At 35.2% G+C, this 17,888-nt stretch overlaps 1 protein-coding gene across 1 annotated transcript; it reads right to left on the bottom strand.

Moving 5' to 3' along the window:
- Window positions 1-1,861: 1,861 nt before the first annotated feature.
- LOC113520884 (uncharacterized) lies at window positions 1,862-13,831 on the bottom strand. The gene is made up of 4 exons (XM_052892201.1): window positions 13,501-13,831; window positions 12,985-13,116; window positions 11,277-12,273; window positions 1,862-3,818 (listed from the first exon to the last, which is right to left on the bottom strand). The coding sequence occupies exons 1-4, from the start codon at window positions 13,829-13,831 to the stop codon at window positions 1,862-1,864; spliced, it is 3,417 nt and encodes a 1,138-aa protein (XP_052748161.1).
- Between the last annotated feature and the right edge of the window lie 4,057 nt (window positions 13,832-17,888).

Raw genomic sequence — 17,888 nt, 5'->3', positions numbered from 1 at the left:
TCGAGTTCATTCGGAGTTATGAGAACAAAGATAAAGATAAATACAATCGAAATGAAAGCCTTTTTTTTAAGTCGGTTAAAGACTACACTAAAGTATTACTCTAACTATATTAAACTATATTGAGTCAACTTTGATGGAATATCTATGTGAAATTGAAATTTAAAAGTATATCCATTTAGACTTATTTCCAAATCGGTTTATAAATAACAGAATTATGAGGTACCAAACATAAAAATGGCCGTGTGGTCCCGGCATAAAACGGGCCACCCCTTCCTTTCCCGTGGGTGTCGTAAGAGGCGGCTAAGAGAGGGCGAAGAATGAGCAGCAGCGTCCCTCTTAAAACATCTCCAAACCCTAACTGCGGTTTATTTTTTAAATGGATGATAATGGAATGGTAACCCCACCCGCGCTATCGGTATACACCGGCGGGGCACCAGTGACGAATGATAGGTGAGGATGAAGCAGGTCAGTCAGCCCATCGTGACGAATTCAACAAGAATTGATCACGATGGTTTCCAGAGGGAACCATGTGGTCGATCTAATAAGGCATATTGCTAGCAATGGGGCTGTCAAACTCCATTGCTAACAATCCTTTTCCCCCTGCCTAACTGCGGTTGCCAACCTGCCTGTCAAGCGTGGCAGCTACTGGTAAAACTCTCTTTATGGGAAAGGCTTATATCCTATTATATATATATATATATATATATATATATATAGTAAAGTTGGACTGGTTTTGTGTATAGTCCTGTTGTTATGGCTACACAGCTAAAATAGATCTAGAAACTTCAACCTATGAATTCCAAGAATAGCTCGTTTAAAATGGTAACGGGCGACCTTCAGAGCTAATGAGCAGTAAATAGATTCGAGAAATTTTGTAAAACATATTATATTTAACACTGCAAAAAGAAATAGGGACTTCAAACGTGGGATTTTGTGTATTGGGAAATTTAGTCCTTCTGGCTAGCAATATAGTCAACACGTACCACGTAGTGCGACCGGAAAACCAATTGTGGTTAGTTCTTGTTGAATTCCTCGCGATGGACTTACTGACCTGCTTTGATTCTCACCTGTCAATGGTGTTGCCATTCCTGAGGACTCGGATGTTATTCCTCTGTACCCTGTAAATTCACTGTCATATCGCACCCTTCAAACTGAAACACAGCCATGCAAACGCAACTGGTTTACGGAACTCAATTCTAATTATATTTATTCAGTACCCATACAAATGTAAAATTATTATGTACATAATAATTTGTAAAGAGTAATTGTTGAGTTTCGTGCGGAGTCTTCGCAACAGATAACAATATCCCGAACCCAGCAGTAGAATCATAAAAATTTACGATTCAAAAGCTTAAAAACAAGTTTATATGAATAAAGGTTATTTCTGTTCTATTCTATAGAATCATAAACTTACAAAAATTATACATACATAAATAATTTTAATGAGTAACTGTTACATACATACATACATATCTGTCACGTCTGCCTCCCATTAGGGTGGGCAGAAACAATGAAACGCCAAATGCTTCGATTCAAACAAACCTCTTTCGCTTCTTCCACAATCATCAATATTTTCATACACGCTCGCCGTTTACGGGTACTTTTAATTTGGCCCTTCTACAGCACGTCGCCTATATGGCCGCCATACGTCCGTCTAGAGTGGCCCCTATCGACATTTCTAATAATTCTTGTTCGATAATTTTTTTTTTAATAATTTTTCTTTTATCCATCCTCTCTCCTCTTTGTTATTCCGAATAAATATATAAACAAACACTAGCCATGTTGTGCAGCTGACATCGGCAACACGAGTGGGACAAATCTACCCACAAAAACGAACATACTTGTCTCGCATAATATAATTTTACAAGAAATCACAATAACAATACAATCTCAAACGCAAATCAGGCATGCATCTCCCTTGATCGCCGTATAAATTTAATCTACTAACCGTACCTGAAATACTCCATGCACCATTCACATGACGCAGAGTACCTTCGAAAATACCATCACCAGGTTTTGACCGTAACACCACCGTGATCACTCTCAAATCTATTTCATTATTAGATGGCTTTACAACTATTTCCAAAGCTTCTATAATTTCTCCAATCCTAAGACGCGCGCATTGAGGGTAATCCGATAGTATTTCGTTAAAATGTTCAATTAAATACGTAGACGCCACGATTACATAGGGGTCGTCTTTTGAAATTGATCGCTCTTCATTACACGTACACCAATGCTCGTTGATCTCGGCCGATTCGCACGTCCGATTGCTTGGTACCGGTAAAAATAAGCTGATGCTTCTTTTGTCTCCGTAACTCTCTTGTTTTCTCGTAAAAATCTTTTCGTCTCTAATATTTTCCATGTCGATTAAGTCTAACATTGTTGCGTGAATATCGAATGGTGTAGTCAACCGTTGACCGTTCAGTTTCAAGTTGTCGTACGCATCTGAATAGTTATCGCGAAATGAACGCGGCAGTAATATAAATGCAAATGGCAAACGTTCCTCCAAACGGCCTTGTTTTGTCAACCTAATACCACCCCACCGCATACCGTGATCGCTGACTAAAAACACAACAGTATCATCCAAATATTTACTACGTTCCAATACGGTGAAAACACTCGCATAATCATCATCCATAATCATCGGATAGTTCAAATAATCGTGGGTCATACTGAACTCCCAAAAGAAACCGAACAATTTCTTGTCACTCAACGTAAATGTTAGATCTGCAACGTAATCTAAGAGGACTTTATAAAAATATTTATCGTGCATGCACAGGTATGAAAATATATCCTTATTATTACCAGAATTCTTCTCGGCCTCTTTCATAAACGTGTGCAGATAATAATCGGTGGGAGCATCGATAAAACCCGCTCCATCATAATTGAACGCCCGTAATCTCGAGCCATCTTCTCCGAACGCTGTGTAGTATCCAGCTTGTTTGAACCATTCCCAAATAAATGGACAATTATCAAATGCGGCCTTCCTGTGAGGGAGACATGTCTTCTGTAGTTCTTTTGATGATATACCTAACAGCATAGGTATCATGTTCGGAAATGTGTTGTCACCGACTTTATTAAAACCGTCTAAGCTCACAGCGCCCTTATTTTGCAAATACGCCAACGTTTTCGGCATAGTTCTATGGAAATTTAATCTCGAAACTGCATCTAGTCCTATGAACAGAACGTTGTAGGCCGTCTTATTTCTTGATATTTCTTTTACACCGTTATGTTCGTGGTAATCTTTTTTTAGTGCGAAAATAAAAAATTCATCGTGTACACAAATCTCTCCTACATTGCACGTCACTCGCACGAATTCATTTTTCACTTCTATGGCATCAGAAAAGTTTATACAACTTTCGTATTTTACTCTGTCGTCGACGAATGGCAATTTAATGTTCACGATTGATTCTGGCATGAAGAAACTTTTGTAACAGCATATTAATGAATCTATATTATTTTTTAGCTCATCGTTTAGAACAATTTCGTCTTTATTTATCCAAATATGTGTTCGATTACGTTTCAAGAGAGTTTCATTCCGTTTATCGCATTCTTTTAAACTTTTAGGAAAATGCACGAATTCTTTGATGCCGACGTCGAATGGATTCATTGCAGGAATGGAACAGCCTTCAGTTTTAATTGTAAAATTATGTGCATTATTCTCGTCTTCTTGTATTTGTAACTGCAATCGAATCTCTTCGATATATTTATAATTTTGAACGGAGAGAATGGTAAATAAAATACTAAAAAGCATTGATAATAATATTAGACACCTTATGCGATTTGAGAGTTCGATCATTCGTCTAGATTGTCTCATGCTGGAAATACAAAAAAAAAGGATTATTTACATTTTTTTTTAATACAACTTAGAATGGCAAACAAGCTGACGGCCCACCTGATGGAAAGTGGTAACCGTCGCCTATACACATGAGCAGTACCATGCACATAACAGAGTATACTCTTTCGCCCATGATATCCCCCATGCGTTGCCATTCCTGAGGACTCAGGTGTTATTCCCCTGTATCCAGTAAATTCACGCCATATCCCTTCAAACCGAAACAGCCATGCAAACACAACTGCTTTACGGTTGAAACACGAATAGGACAGAGGTATCCAAGCAATCGACTTTTGTACAAAGTCTTTCTCTGGTAAATTAGTAGTATAAATCAAAAATCAATTCATTGGTTAATTATTTCGATTACTAATTTCTTTGAGAGAGTGGGTCTGTGATGAATGCAACAAAATTTAATTAGCTTTTCGTTAAGTTCTATTGGCCGTGTGGTCCCGGCATAGAATAGGTCACCCCTTCCTCCCATGGCTTTTTTTTTACCGCCTGTGAGCCTGGGATCATCGTCGGCTGTCGTAAGAACCGAGTAAAAGAGGCCGAGGGATGGGCAGCAGCGTCCCTCTTAAAATATCTCCAAAGCCTAACTGCGGTTCCTAACCTGCCTGCCAAGCATGGCAACTACTGACAAAACCCCCCTAAGGGACTACTCACACTTATTCAGCTTTTGTCCATAGAAAACAACGATTTTGTATGGAGACATGTACGCATCCATTCAACTTTCCGCGTCTATTCTGCCTTTTCTGCTTTATTATGTTTTGTGTACAATATAGAATAAAGAATGAATTCCATAATGTCCCATAGGTTAGGCCCTTAGTTTCTCACCTGAAGCCTCGGTGTACAAACTTTCTGTAGTTGCTCTGTATTTTTAAATCACTTTTTGATGGAGACAACCGCGATGCTGCGAGTCGAAGGTTGTTATGGTATCGGTCATGGGACTTCCTATCAAATCTCACTGTCAATCACAGATTAAAAGACCATTGTATAGTAGACGTGACAAAGTTTTAGAGAACCCTCGCTAAATAAAGAGAGATACTGACGTGACAAAAGATCTTTTTTTATGCAACTTTGAATAGCAAACAAGCTGACGGCCCACCTGATGGAAAGTGGTAACCGTCGCCTATAGACATGAGCAGTACCATGGACATAACAGAGTATATCATTTCGCCCATGATACCCCCCCCCTTCGTTGCCACTCCTGAAGACTCAGGTGTTATTCCTCTGTACCCAGTAAATTCACGCCATATCCCACCCTACAAACCGAAATACAGCCATGCAAACACAACTACTTCACGGTTGAAACACGAATGAGACAGAGGTACCCAAGCAATCGACTTTTGTACAAAGTCTCCCTCTGGTAAATTTTTACTGTGCATTAAAATTTTAGTAAGTAAATAAATAAATATCGACTGTCACTTCTTCGCCGGAGTTTCTTGATCTGTAATCAGGAACCGTTTGAACCAATACGGAAGTCTAATTGATTTTTTCTAATAGGCAAACTCTTCAACGTTGGCGTCGGTTTCAATGGAAAAAGTGAAAAAGAAACTAAGTTCTGTCCTAAAATTATTGCAATTGAAATTAGTAACGAATCAAAATAATAGAAAGAAAGAGGAAAGAAACAATTTATTCAAAGAATCATGCGGCTCGCACAGTAGCACACAAGGCAAGAACAAAATAAACAATAACAATCTATTTTTTGTTTGTTTTGTTGTTATAGTAGATACCTATCAAGTATTACGATTTACGATACACCCTCAACGGCGATCGGATCGGACCACCTAGCATGACGCAAGAAGGTGCGCTACCGAGAAAGACACCTGCGTCCAGTCAGCATTTCAATTCCCGCAGCAAAAATACCCATTTCCTTTATGTTTGATTTGATATAACTTCACTTACGGATCACACATCGATCTGACTGACACTTATTATTGTAATAATTAATTTTAGAATTAAATTTAGTTATATTTATAAAATTGGTGTTTTTTTGGATCTTCCGCCAGCGACTTCAATAACTTTGTACTACTATTTGACGTCAGCAGACTGTTTTATGGGTACTTACTCCATATAGTCAGTTTCTTTTTATGGCTGATGGGCTAACTGTATTCGCTGGCGAGGCACCAGTGAGGATTAGCGCAGGCGGGGGTTTTTTTTTATGGGTGATAATGAAATGGTAACCCCACCCGCGCTATCGGTATACACCGGCGGGGCACCAGTGAAGGATGACAGGTGAGGATAAGGCAGGCCAGTAAGCCCATCGTGACGAATTCAACAAGAATTGTTCACGATGGTTTCCAGGGGGAACCACGTGGAGGTCGACCTGACAGGGCATATTGCTGGCAATGGGGCTATCAAACTCCATTGCTAACAATCCCTTACCCTCCTCGCAGGCGGGGTTACCATTCCATTATCATTCATTAAAGAAAAACCCTGTTTGCCAAGCGTGGTATCCCTTATAAGGAAGGCTTATGTATCGCGATGGACAATAAACGGCTGTATGACGACAATGTTACGCGTATATCAAGGCACAACATACAAAAAAAGCTTTGAATATATTGGCCATACATAATATACATGTAACAAAGTAGATAACGTAGCAATAAACTATCGTATGATTCTGATACCAGGCGGCATTGATATTTGCTATAGCTGTGTGACCAGCCTTAAAAATGCTGATGTTACAACTGCCCGGGTCAATGGTTAGTGATGTGCCGAGTCAAACTGACTCGAATACTGACTCCAATTTTACTACCGTATGATTCGGGGGGAAAGGGATTGTTAGTAATAGAGACTGAGGAGGTCGACCTGGCTGGGTATATTGCTAGCAATAGGATTATTGCTAGCAATATACCCAAACAGGTCGACCTCCTCGCGGTTCCCCCTGGAAACTATCATGATTAATTCCTGATGAATTCATCATGATAGGCTAACTGGCCTGTTTTCATTCTCATCTATCACCCTTCACTGGTGCTCCGCCAGCGTATCCCGTTAGCGCAGGCGGGGTTACCATACCATTTTCACCCATCAAAACAACAATATACAATAATACCTACCTAATAGCAATATATGCTAGCAATGAGATTGTTAATTCCCATTACTACCAATCTCCTCTCCCCCTCCATTTTAATTTTACAATTGTATGATTCTGATACCATGCAACATTGATATTTGCGACAGTAGTGTGATCAGCCTTGAAAACGCTGATGCTACAACTACCCAGATCAATGATTTAGACTCGAATACTGACTTCATCATCAAGTCAAGCGTTACTGTCCACTGCTGATCATACGCCTTCTTCTTGGAAGGTTTTGCCAATAGTTGTCACGCTTGGCAGGTGAGTTGCTAACCACAGTTGCGCTTTGGTGATGTTTTAATACTGACTTGAATTTGCCTTCCATAATAAAAAATTGCATCTAGACTATCCCTCTTATTCATAAAAAATAAAGCATTTTGCAAACCTATAGTTAAATTAACTATTACACTGTTTTGTCACTTTCTTTCAAATTAGTAATTTATCACAAAAGTAAGAGACAAAATATTTAAATAGTTAAAATAATTTTTAGAGGTTTGAAGTTTTAATGAATAAGGGGCTATATTTGTGCATGGGAAATATTTAAGAAAAATTAATATAAGAAATCTACCACATCATCGCTTTTCAGTATAGGAGATCGTAACGAATCGCGGAACCTTTTAACAGCAAAACAAAAAATATGGGATGCAGAAGGACTAGCTTTTATCATGGTTAGTGAAAATATCCTGGTCAGGCGTACGAAGTCGCAGGTAAAAGCTAGTTTCATTCATATTTTACTTAATTACCAAAGAAAAAATTAGGTACTGTATATTTATTATCTTCTTGCAAGTAAATATTAGAAATAAATATAAAATATTTGAATAATCGAGTGATTGTTTGAGTCCTCAGACTCGAGTCAGAGTTCGATTTTTTTCTTAACCGACTTGAAACAAGGAAAGAGTTTCCAAGTTAGTTTTTATTTTTACCTCATAACTATGTCATTAATAAACCGTTTTGGAAAAATATATCTGAAAGGATATACTTTCAGATTAGTCCTATAAACATTTTATTAAAACCGATTCAATCAATAATATAGAACTATGTAAATTTCTCATATTGTTAATAATTTGCACGCCGACATAGAGACAGAATATATATGGAAAATATAAACCTCTTCCATCTAAAACCACCTACATTCTAGCAAAATAAATTAATTTAATTTCATTTCTAAACGGATTTGGAGAATTCTTTCGTATCTGAAAGGATGTACTTACAGATTGATCCCATAGAATAGCCACCTGAAATAGCAATAAATGATTGAATTGAATTGAAATAAATAGACATTTTATTAAAATCGCTTCAATAGTTTAATTTTCAAACCAATATTGATTTTGTGACAACTGAAGTCGGTTTTTTCGTGGGACACAATTTTTAATTATATTTAATAATTATTATGGTGACTCACACAGTATTTTAATTATTAAATGAATATAACCGGTTTTACTATGATTGAAATCGGTTTTTTTTTATATCGAATACAATTTTAAATTGTTAACAAGTACCAAATTAATCGGAAATTGAAAGAGTTCGTCTCGGTACATCACTAAATGTGTTCAACCTTGGAGCACGCTGACAATACTGGGGTCAATGTGCCACCCCAAACATTTGTAATTGGCATGAGATAGGCAATTTATAGTATGATATTATAAAGAGGAAATATTTTTGTTTGTATTTGATAAATTCTTTTTTTTTTTATAATTTTTTTATTGATTTTATTATTACCATAAACATAGATTAGAATGAAAATTAATTATATTACAAAAATACAAGATATAATGGGCCCCACACTGGGCGAACCTGTATCGTGGGCACCCCGACACACCCAAAATGAATACTTAAACAAATACTTAAAAATTCTTTCATCTATAAAAAGCTACATTATTGGCGAGTAATATAGACTGAAAATATTAACCGACTACGAAAAGAAAGAGGTTCCAAACTGTATTTTCAACCAATTGAAAAAAAAAGAGGTTTTTTTTTAATATGGTTGTATTTTTTTTATGTTTGTCTCATAACTCCGTCAGTTCTAAACCGATTTGAAAAATTCTTTTTTTTTATTTAAAAGGATATGGTTACAGATTGATCCGATAGAAACTTTATAAATATCGATTGAGTAGTTTAGTTTCTAAATCAAAATTACTGGTTTTGCTACAACTGAAGTTAGTATTTTTATTTATGAAACACAATCTTATATAAAAACAAAACCGTGCAAAACCGGGATGGGTCGCTAGCGTATAATATATACCAACATCATCATTTCAGCCATTATCCGTCCACTGCTGGACATAAGCCTCCCCATAGACTGCCATAAAGAACGGCCCTGAGACACCTGCATCCACTGACTCTCTGCAACACATTTCAGATTGTCGCTCCATCTAGTGGGTTTGTCGTCCTACACTGCGTTTATACGTACGTGGTCGCCACACCATAATATGTATGTATTTACAAAAAACAAGTTTTTTTTTTATGTATAAAAGTTGTAACTTAGAATGGCAAACAAGCTGACGGCCCACCTGATGGAAAGTGGTAACCGTCGCCTATAGACATGAGCAGTACAATGGACATAACAGAGTATACCGTTTCGCCCATGATAGCCCCTATGCGTTGCCACTCCTGAGGACTCGGGTGTTATTCCTCTATACCCAGTAAATTCACGCCATATCCCACCCTTCAAACCGAAACACAGCCATGCGAACTGATGGTATTTTATAAAAACAGCGGACAATATTTTTAATAATATTTAATTTATCTTTTTGACTCACGTGTACATCAAGTTTCAGTTGGAAAAAGGAAGAGGAAAAAGACCACAGACAAGAGAGCACACACTGTCATAAACAACTACAAGAGTTGCCACCTATGAATAATATTAATAATATTTTTGGACCTTTAGTGACCACACTTAATACTCCAACACCCCTCCTCAATAAAGTGTCCAAAAAGAATAACCAAAAAGAACCTGTTCTAATATTTTGAACTGAATTTAAAAATATATATATATACACATATATAATATCATAGATGAATCATTTATTCTAAATCATCATTAATTTGCCTCTAAAATATATAAACTTTTCTTTACATAAAGGTTTTGTCAATATATCAGCTTGTTGCTCTCCAGTCTGTACATATTTTATGTTAATTATACTATTTTCTATGTTTTGTTTAATAAAATTAAATTTTATATCAGTGTGTTTTACTCTTCTATTGCTTTCTGGGGCATTACAAATAGTTATAGTTGCTTGATTATCAACATGCATTATTATTGGACCAGTACAAAATAAATTAAAGTCATTAATTAATTTTTTTAACCAAATCGCTTCTACTATAGCAGAACTAAGAGCATTACATTCCGCTTCAGTTGATGAAAGGCTCACAGATTGTTGTTTTTTTGATGACCAAGCAACAGTACAATCAAACAATTTAAACAAAAAACCTGATGTTGATTTTCTATCATTAATATCACTTCCCCAGTCAGAATCCACATAACAACTTAATTTTGTTTCACTACTTTTACAAGAATATATCAATTTTAAATTTATTGTATTTTTTACATATCTCAACACTCTTTTAATTGAATTATACAATTTTTCATCAGCATGATTTTGAAATCTACTAAGATATGACACTGCAAAACACAAGTCAGGTCTTGTTCCTTGTACTGCATATATTAAACTTCCCAATAAAGCTCTACATTTTCTCTCATAAAAAGGATCATTTTCCTTTGATTTAACAAGTTGTAATTTATTTTCCATTGGTGTTTGTTGTGTTTTGCAGTCTGACATGTTTAGTTTTAATAATAACAATTTCAAATAATTTTCTTGACTTAATTCGGTGGTGCCCTCTCCAATATTTTGATTTACAGATATACCTAAATAATTTTTGACAGGACCTAAGTCTTTCATACAAAAGTTTTCAGATAAATAGGTTTTTAGTTCACACAATTGAGTATAGTCACTTGCACATAATAATATGTCATCTACAAACAATAATAAATATATTTTATTACCTTGTTCACATTTTGAATAAAGACAGTAATCATTTTCAGACCTAACAAACCCCTTCTTAGTTATTACAGAATGAAATTTTAAGTTCCAATATTTTGGGGATTTTTTTAAACCATATATCGACTTATTTAACTTAAGAACTATATTATTTTTGTTTATTGCACCCTTAGGGGTTTTCATATATACCTCCTCATCTATATTTCCATAAAGAAAGGCACTACGGACATCCAAATGATGAACTGGTAAATGTAACTTATTTGCTATGGCTAACAACACACGAAAGGTACTTAATCTAGCTACTGGTGCATATATATCATAAACCTCAAAACAGTCATTTTGTTGGAAGCCACGGGCTACTAACCGAGCTTTAAAGTCTGTAGGGTTCCCATCCATATCACACTTCACTCTATACACCCACTTGCAATCAATCACATTTTTCCCGATAGGCACAGGCACTTCAGTCCATGTGTTATTTTCATTAAGCACTTGTAATTCTTTATTCATAGCATCCTGCCACTTTTCAGAATATGAACTGCTGACAGCCTCTTCATAACTTTTTGGCTCTTCAATGACACATAGAAATGATGTTTCATAATCATTCCACCACAATGGTTTCTTTATTTGTCTTTTTTGTTTTTCTATAGTTTGTACATCTGTGTGAGATCTCTGTGGAGTTTCTTGGACATCACTTTCAGTTATTTCTTGTGTCCTCTGTTCTATGATAGAACTTGTGGTTTCTTGACACTTTTCCCCCTGTTTTGAGTCAGTTATACTCTCAAAATCTAATATAACCTCACTTTCTGGTAATAAAGTATCTGTTTGTTTTTCATCTGTTGATTTAATAAAGATTACATCTCTTTTTACCTCTATTGTATTATTTGTAGGTATGTATATCCTATAACCTTTGGTCTCTGTTATTCCAGACTCTCCATATCCAACAAAAACACCTTCTAAACTTTTTGAATCCCATTTTTGCCTTCTCACATCTGGCACATGTATGTGAACTTTACTCCCAAATAATTTGAGATGTGATATGTCATATTTTTTGTTAAACCAAATGTCAAATGGTGACTTTTCAGGAATATTTGTTTTCCCGGTTCTATTTAAAATAAACACTGCTGTATTGACTGCTTCTGCCCATAGATTCTTATTTAATTTTGCTGATAATAGCATTGTTCTTGCACATTCGACAACTGTTCTATTATCTCTTTCTATTTTTCCATTTTGTTCTGCAGTGTAAACTACTGATGTTTGATGTCTAATAGCTCTGTCTTCAAATAATTTTTTAACATTATTATTTATGAATTCTTTCCCATTATCTGTTCTTACTATTTTTATTTTATTTCCAGTTTCCTTTTCTGCCATATCAAGAAATTTTTTTATTTTTTCATACACTTCATATTTATTTTTTAAAAAATAAACATATCTGTAGCCTGAATAATCATCCTTGATTAAAAGAAAAAATCTTGATTGCCCTAAGGAACATACCTCCATAGGGCCGCAGACATCCATATGTACTAACTCACATACTTTGGTAGATTTTGAGTTACTCTTTTCAAATGGGAATTTATGCATCTTTCCCTTAATACAGTCTTCGCAGCTTTCAATTTGACTGTCCTCATACATAATATTATTTTTATTTAATATATTTCTTACATGTTGTAAGTTTTGATGGCCCAAACGCTTATGCCATTCTATCAAACACACTTCTTTACAGACTGCAGCATGCTCCCCTTGTGTGAATCTCATCATATACAGTTTATTTTTTTTAACACCAACAGCAACTACCATACCATTTTTTAAAATTTTACATTCTGTGCTATTTATATGTAAATCATGGCCCTTGTCCATGACACTTCTTGCAGAAAAAAGATTTATAGTCAGTTTAGGGACATATAAAACATTCGATATTGTTGTTTTTATCCACTTGTTTCCATTATATGCCAACAACTCTATAGTTCCTTGTCCTTCCGCATCTAATTGAGTTCCATCTCCTATTATTACTTTTTTTGGAGGGTTTAATTTCTGATAATATGAAAATGATTCTCTTTGGAACGACATATGCTCACTAGCTCCAGTGTCGACAATCCATTGACTGGAATCACTTATATTAGCAACAAACGCATTACTGATATCATTGCTAGTGTGCTGAACTTTCTTACTTCTCTGATTTTCTTTATTTTTCCTTATCCAACAGTCACCTATGGAGTGTCCAGATTTTTTACAATAATGGCAGACAATTCGATAACGACACTCTTTTTTAATATGACCTGGTTTTCCACATGAATAACATTTGTTTCTATGTTGTGACTGTACAGCACTTTTAGTTGTTAACGCTACTGATGAACTTGATTCCTTCATTCTTTCCTCTTCTATGAGTAACCTTGCTGTTAATTCATCTATTGTTTGATTACTTTCTGGAACTGATTCCCAGGCTGCTATGAAATGTTTGTATTTACTTGGAAGTCCCATGAGTATTTTAGTAATAAACATTTTATCCGGAATTGATGTATTACTGTCCAGTTGGTTTATTTTATTTCTTATTTCTTCCAGCTTTGATATAAAAAGTATAACATCATCCTCACATTGTAAATGGAAAAACTTCTGTTGTTCTATATGAAGACTGGTAGACGATTTTTTCTCATATATGGTTGATAGTTTCGCCCACATTTCTGATGCCGATTTTGCGTTTATGATGTGCACCATTATTTTCTCATGGATGTTTAAAACAATTAATGATTGGGCTTTTCGATCCTTTTTAATGAAATCTTCCGACGCCATTTTTGTCAAAGCGTCTTTTTCAACTACATCATATAATTCTAATGCTTGAAGTAATACACGAAGTTGGAACTTCCATGTGGTCCAATTATTTGTTCCTTCTAACTTGAATGCTAATTTTTCGAAATGCTTTTCCATCTTGAAGTTTTATTCTCGACTTGCCGCTTCGTCGACTCACCACGTGGATGCCCGTGATGATAATTTTTATTTTCAGAACTTTATAACTTTTTTCAACACCACAAATGACTGAGCCCATAACCTGATGGTATTTTATAAAAACAGCGGACAATATTTTTAATAATATTTAATTTATCTTTTTGACTCACGTGTACATCAAGTTTCAGTTGGAAAAAGGAAGAGGAAAAAGACCACAGACAAGAGAGCACACACTGTCATAAACAACTACAAGAGTTGCCACCTATGAATAATATTAATAATATTTTTGGACCTTTAGTGACCACACTTAATACTCCAACACGAACACAACTGCTTCACGGTTGAAACACGAATGCGACAGAGGTACTCAAGCAATCGACTTTTGTACAAAGTCTCCCTCTGGTTAGCTTGCAAACTAGATGGCGCTGTGCAATAGGTGTGTGGCGATATTTAAGTAGTTATATTTTTAATTATCTCGTCGCTAGGCCGCAATAACCTTAATAAGTGGCACTCGAACACGTCCGCTATCACTTTATTATCTGGCATACAAGCAAAACATAGATTCCGCATTTTACGCAATGATAACACATGTTTTTTTTTTTATCAATATGCCCTATTAGGTCGACCTCCACGTGCTTTCCCCTGGGAACCATCGTGAACAATTCTTGTTGAAATCATCACGATGGGCTAACTGACATGCTTCATCGTCACCTATCATCCTTCAATGGTGCCCCGCCGGTGTATACCGATAGCGCGGGTGGGGTTACAATTCCATTATCACCCGTTAAAAAAAACACATACTTTTAGACGAAATAGGATTGTTAATAATGGAGACTAAGAATCCCATTGCTAGCAATATACCCAACCAGGTCGACCTCCTCGCGGTTCTCCCTAGAAACGTTTTTATTTATCTGAAAGGATATACTTACAGATTGGTTCCGTAGACATTTTATCAAAAACGCTTCAATAATTTAGTTTTTTTTTTTATTTTTTTAAAGTTCTTCAAACAAATTCTTTTCAAAAACGTGCCTTTCTGATTTAATCCGCCATCTTATGGCTGCGGCCGTTTTCAAACAACTTCAAAACGCAGCATCTGAACTCGTTTGTATTTTTCTTATGTACCTTACCTCATAAATAAATAACTTCTTGCCGCTTCTCCTTCTGGCTAAGATCAAAGAGTACCTCATAACTATTTCACTTTTTTTTCCTTTCTTATGGCACGGCACAAAGCGCATCCGCCAAAAACAAAGTTTGGGAAACAGCATTTTAGTAAAGGAGTTTTGGACGAAGAAATTTAGGATAAAGATCAGAAAAGTTGAATAATGAATAATATAAGGAAAAGGACAGATATCTAAATAGAAATTACAATATATTTAACCTTAAAATATATATATATATATATGTAAAGTACATAAACTAAGAAAATTTACAACTTAATATTATTGATAAGAATAAAAGAGGAAATCGAATTATATACTTCTAAATTATCAAGAAACAATAACACTGGAACCGATGTAGGTAAGGGAATACGGAGGGAAAGAGGGGAATTGAAAAGAACAGAATGGTCATAGAGTCATATGTCAGTTGTAAACAGATTTGAAAAATTCTTTTTTTATTTGAAAGCACACTGCCAAATATTCTACACGAGCAGCCTGCGGGTCAACTGTACACAGGCCTCACTCAGTGCCCTACGAATCCAGTACAATAATAGTTTTAGAGTGCTGTTGGGGCTAGCTCGCTTTTGTAGCGCCTCCAGCATGTTTGCTCAATCTCGCATAGATGACTACTACGCTGTAAGGAGAAAGAGTATTGCATCATTGCTGCACAGGGTTAGGACAAGCACCGACAGCATTCTAAAAGTAATAGGCGAGAAATATAACTCGCCTATAATTGGGCATTTCATTCAGATGCTGTTCTAGTCGGCTGGCTCACAACAGAGTGAACTGCTCAATTAAATCAATTTGCTTTTCTTTTTCTACTAACATAGTTTGTAAGAAAATTGTTACTAACAAAATGGACCACATTGTAGTCTGGATAATAAAGTATATTATTATTATATTATTATAAATACTTACAGGTTGGTCTCATAGGCATTTTATCAAAATTGCTTCATTAGTTTTTAGTATTTAAATGGAAATAACATTTTTTTGTCACTGTCAAATTCAGTTTTTCTTCGTGAAACCCAATCTTAACTGTAGTCATACGCAAGCGAGTTGGTCAAACACTGATTTATTCATTGAAAGAATAAATAGAACAAATTGTTACCGGCCAGTATTTACAAAATTATCAGTGGCCAGTACCTACCTGTATTTACCTATTTTTGTAATAAATAAAATTCTTGTGTCGCGGTGCTTGTTACCAAAATCCTCCGAAACGGCTTTACCGAATTTTATGAAATTTTGTGTACATATTGGGTAGGTCTGAGAATCGGCCAACATCTTATTTTCGTAACCCTCAATGATAAGGGTTACCCGCTCCTAAAATATTTTTTTAATTTTTTGACAATTTTTTTTATTTTTATTTTATTATGACTTAGCATTGACAAATACACAAATTTTCACGCTTTTACGATCAACACCTGTTTATTTATTTATTTTTTATTTTTATATTCCGCAATAGGGTTCCAAGATGACAATCGAATATAATAATTGTAGTACGATATATTTTCATGTATAGTTCTAGAAATAATGTTTATGGTAAAACAACGTTTACCGAGTCAGCTAGTTTGTAATAAAAAATCGTTTCCTCAAATCGATTCGGGCGTTTGACCGCTTTTCTTTGTAAGTTTTAATACAAAAAAATACTTCCGCTGTGTAGAGGTAAATTCCTAAGGGGAAAAGATGTCAGTATAAATACGGAAACTTAAATTTACTAAAGGATTTTTTTGGTATAAGCACGAAAACGGTAGTTGGAGTCAAAGTAAGTTATCACCTATTAATATAAAAGTAATTTGCTTGGGCACCTTTGTCCCACTCGTGTTTCTATCGTGAAACAGGTGTGTTTACATGACTGTGTTTCGATTTGTAGGGCGGAATATGGCATTGAATTTACTAGGTACAAAGGAATAACACCTGAGTGCTCAGGAATGGCAACGCATGGGGGGTATCATGTACGAAACAGTATACTCTGTTATGTCCATGGTACTGCTTATGTCTATAGGCGACGGTTGCCACTTTCCATCAGATGTACCGTCAGCTCGTTTGCCATTCTAAGTTGCATAAAAAAAAAAAGATTCTATCCGTGTCAAATGTCATTCCACAATGCGTTCAGAGTAGTTTTTGCTTGAACGCTTCACGGTCAAAATGAGATGGCTATATGAACATTATTTCCGCGTCTTTTTTTTAGATAAGTAATTTAAAGTTATGTATTTATTAATTAAGTAGGTATGCGATTTTTTTTTGATAATGTCATTCATTTGTAATAAATTATTTAGATAACTTAATAACCCGACCTTGTGACTCGCCTGCTATCTGATATTTTATATTTACATAATAAAAAATGCAAATTATGTAATACATTCTAAACTATATATGTGAATTATATAAGATGCTAATAAAATTCATGGATGATACAATAATTTTCATGCGACTTCAAAACGAACGAGATTCTCAGTTGGGGTAATTTTTTTTATGTTACTTACCCCATAACTTCGTCAGTTGTAAACCGATTTGGACTTTTTTTTTATTTGAAAGTATATACTTACAGATTGGTTTTATAAAAAAAAAATATCAAAATCAGTTTAGTTTTTTAGAGCAACATAAGTTGTTTTGCCATAGTTGATTATATTGTTATAGCCAGTATGAGTTTTTTTTTAAAAGGGTCAAAACTAAAAATTTCTTTAGGGTCGGTAACGTGGACGTGACACCCCTAGTGTTGCAGGCGTCTATAAGCTACAGTGACCGTTTACCATCAGACGGGCTGTAGGCTTGTTTGCCAAGTTCATGGTATAAAAAAATTTAAAGCCAGTTTTTTAAGAAACAATCTTATTCTTATTTATCTTTCTAATAATAAGTAACACAGAAATAAGTATACCTAAACG

Source organism: Galleria mellonella, unplaced genomic scaffold (genome assembly GCF_026898425.1).
Source record: "Galleria mellonella isolate WM207_F2 unplaced genomic scaffold, CSIRO_AGI_GalMel_v1 utg150, whole genome shotgun sequence".
NCBI classification, from domain to species: domain Eukaryota; kingdom Metazoa; phylum Arthropoda; class Insecta; order Lepidoptera; family Pyralidae; genus Galleria; species Galleria mellonella.
Note: the sequence above shows the minus strand (reverse complement) of the source record. Positions and strands in the feature narration are given on the sequence as shown.

What these genes read in the sequence shown, in the direction of transcription:
- LOC113520884 (XM_052892201.1), bottom strand. Translation starts at nt 13,831, where the DNA reads ATGGAAAAGCATTTCGAAAAATTAGCATTCAAGTTAGAAGGAACAAAT. An exon ending in GAAGTTTTTCCATTTACAAT is followed by an intron (nt 13,117 to 13,500) that starts GTGAGGATGATG and finishes GACACTCCATAG; the next exon opens with GTGACTGTTGGATAAGGAAA. An exon ending in CCTACAGACTTTAAAGCTCG is followed by an intron (nt 3,819 to 11,276) that starts GTTAGTAGCCCG and finishes TTGTATTTCCAG; the next exon opens with CATGAGACAATCTAGACGAA.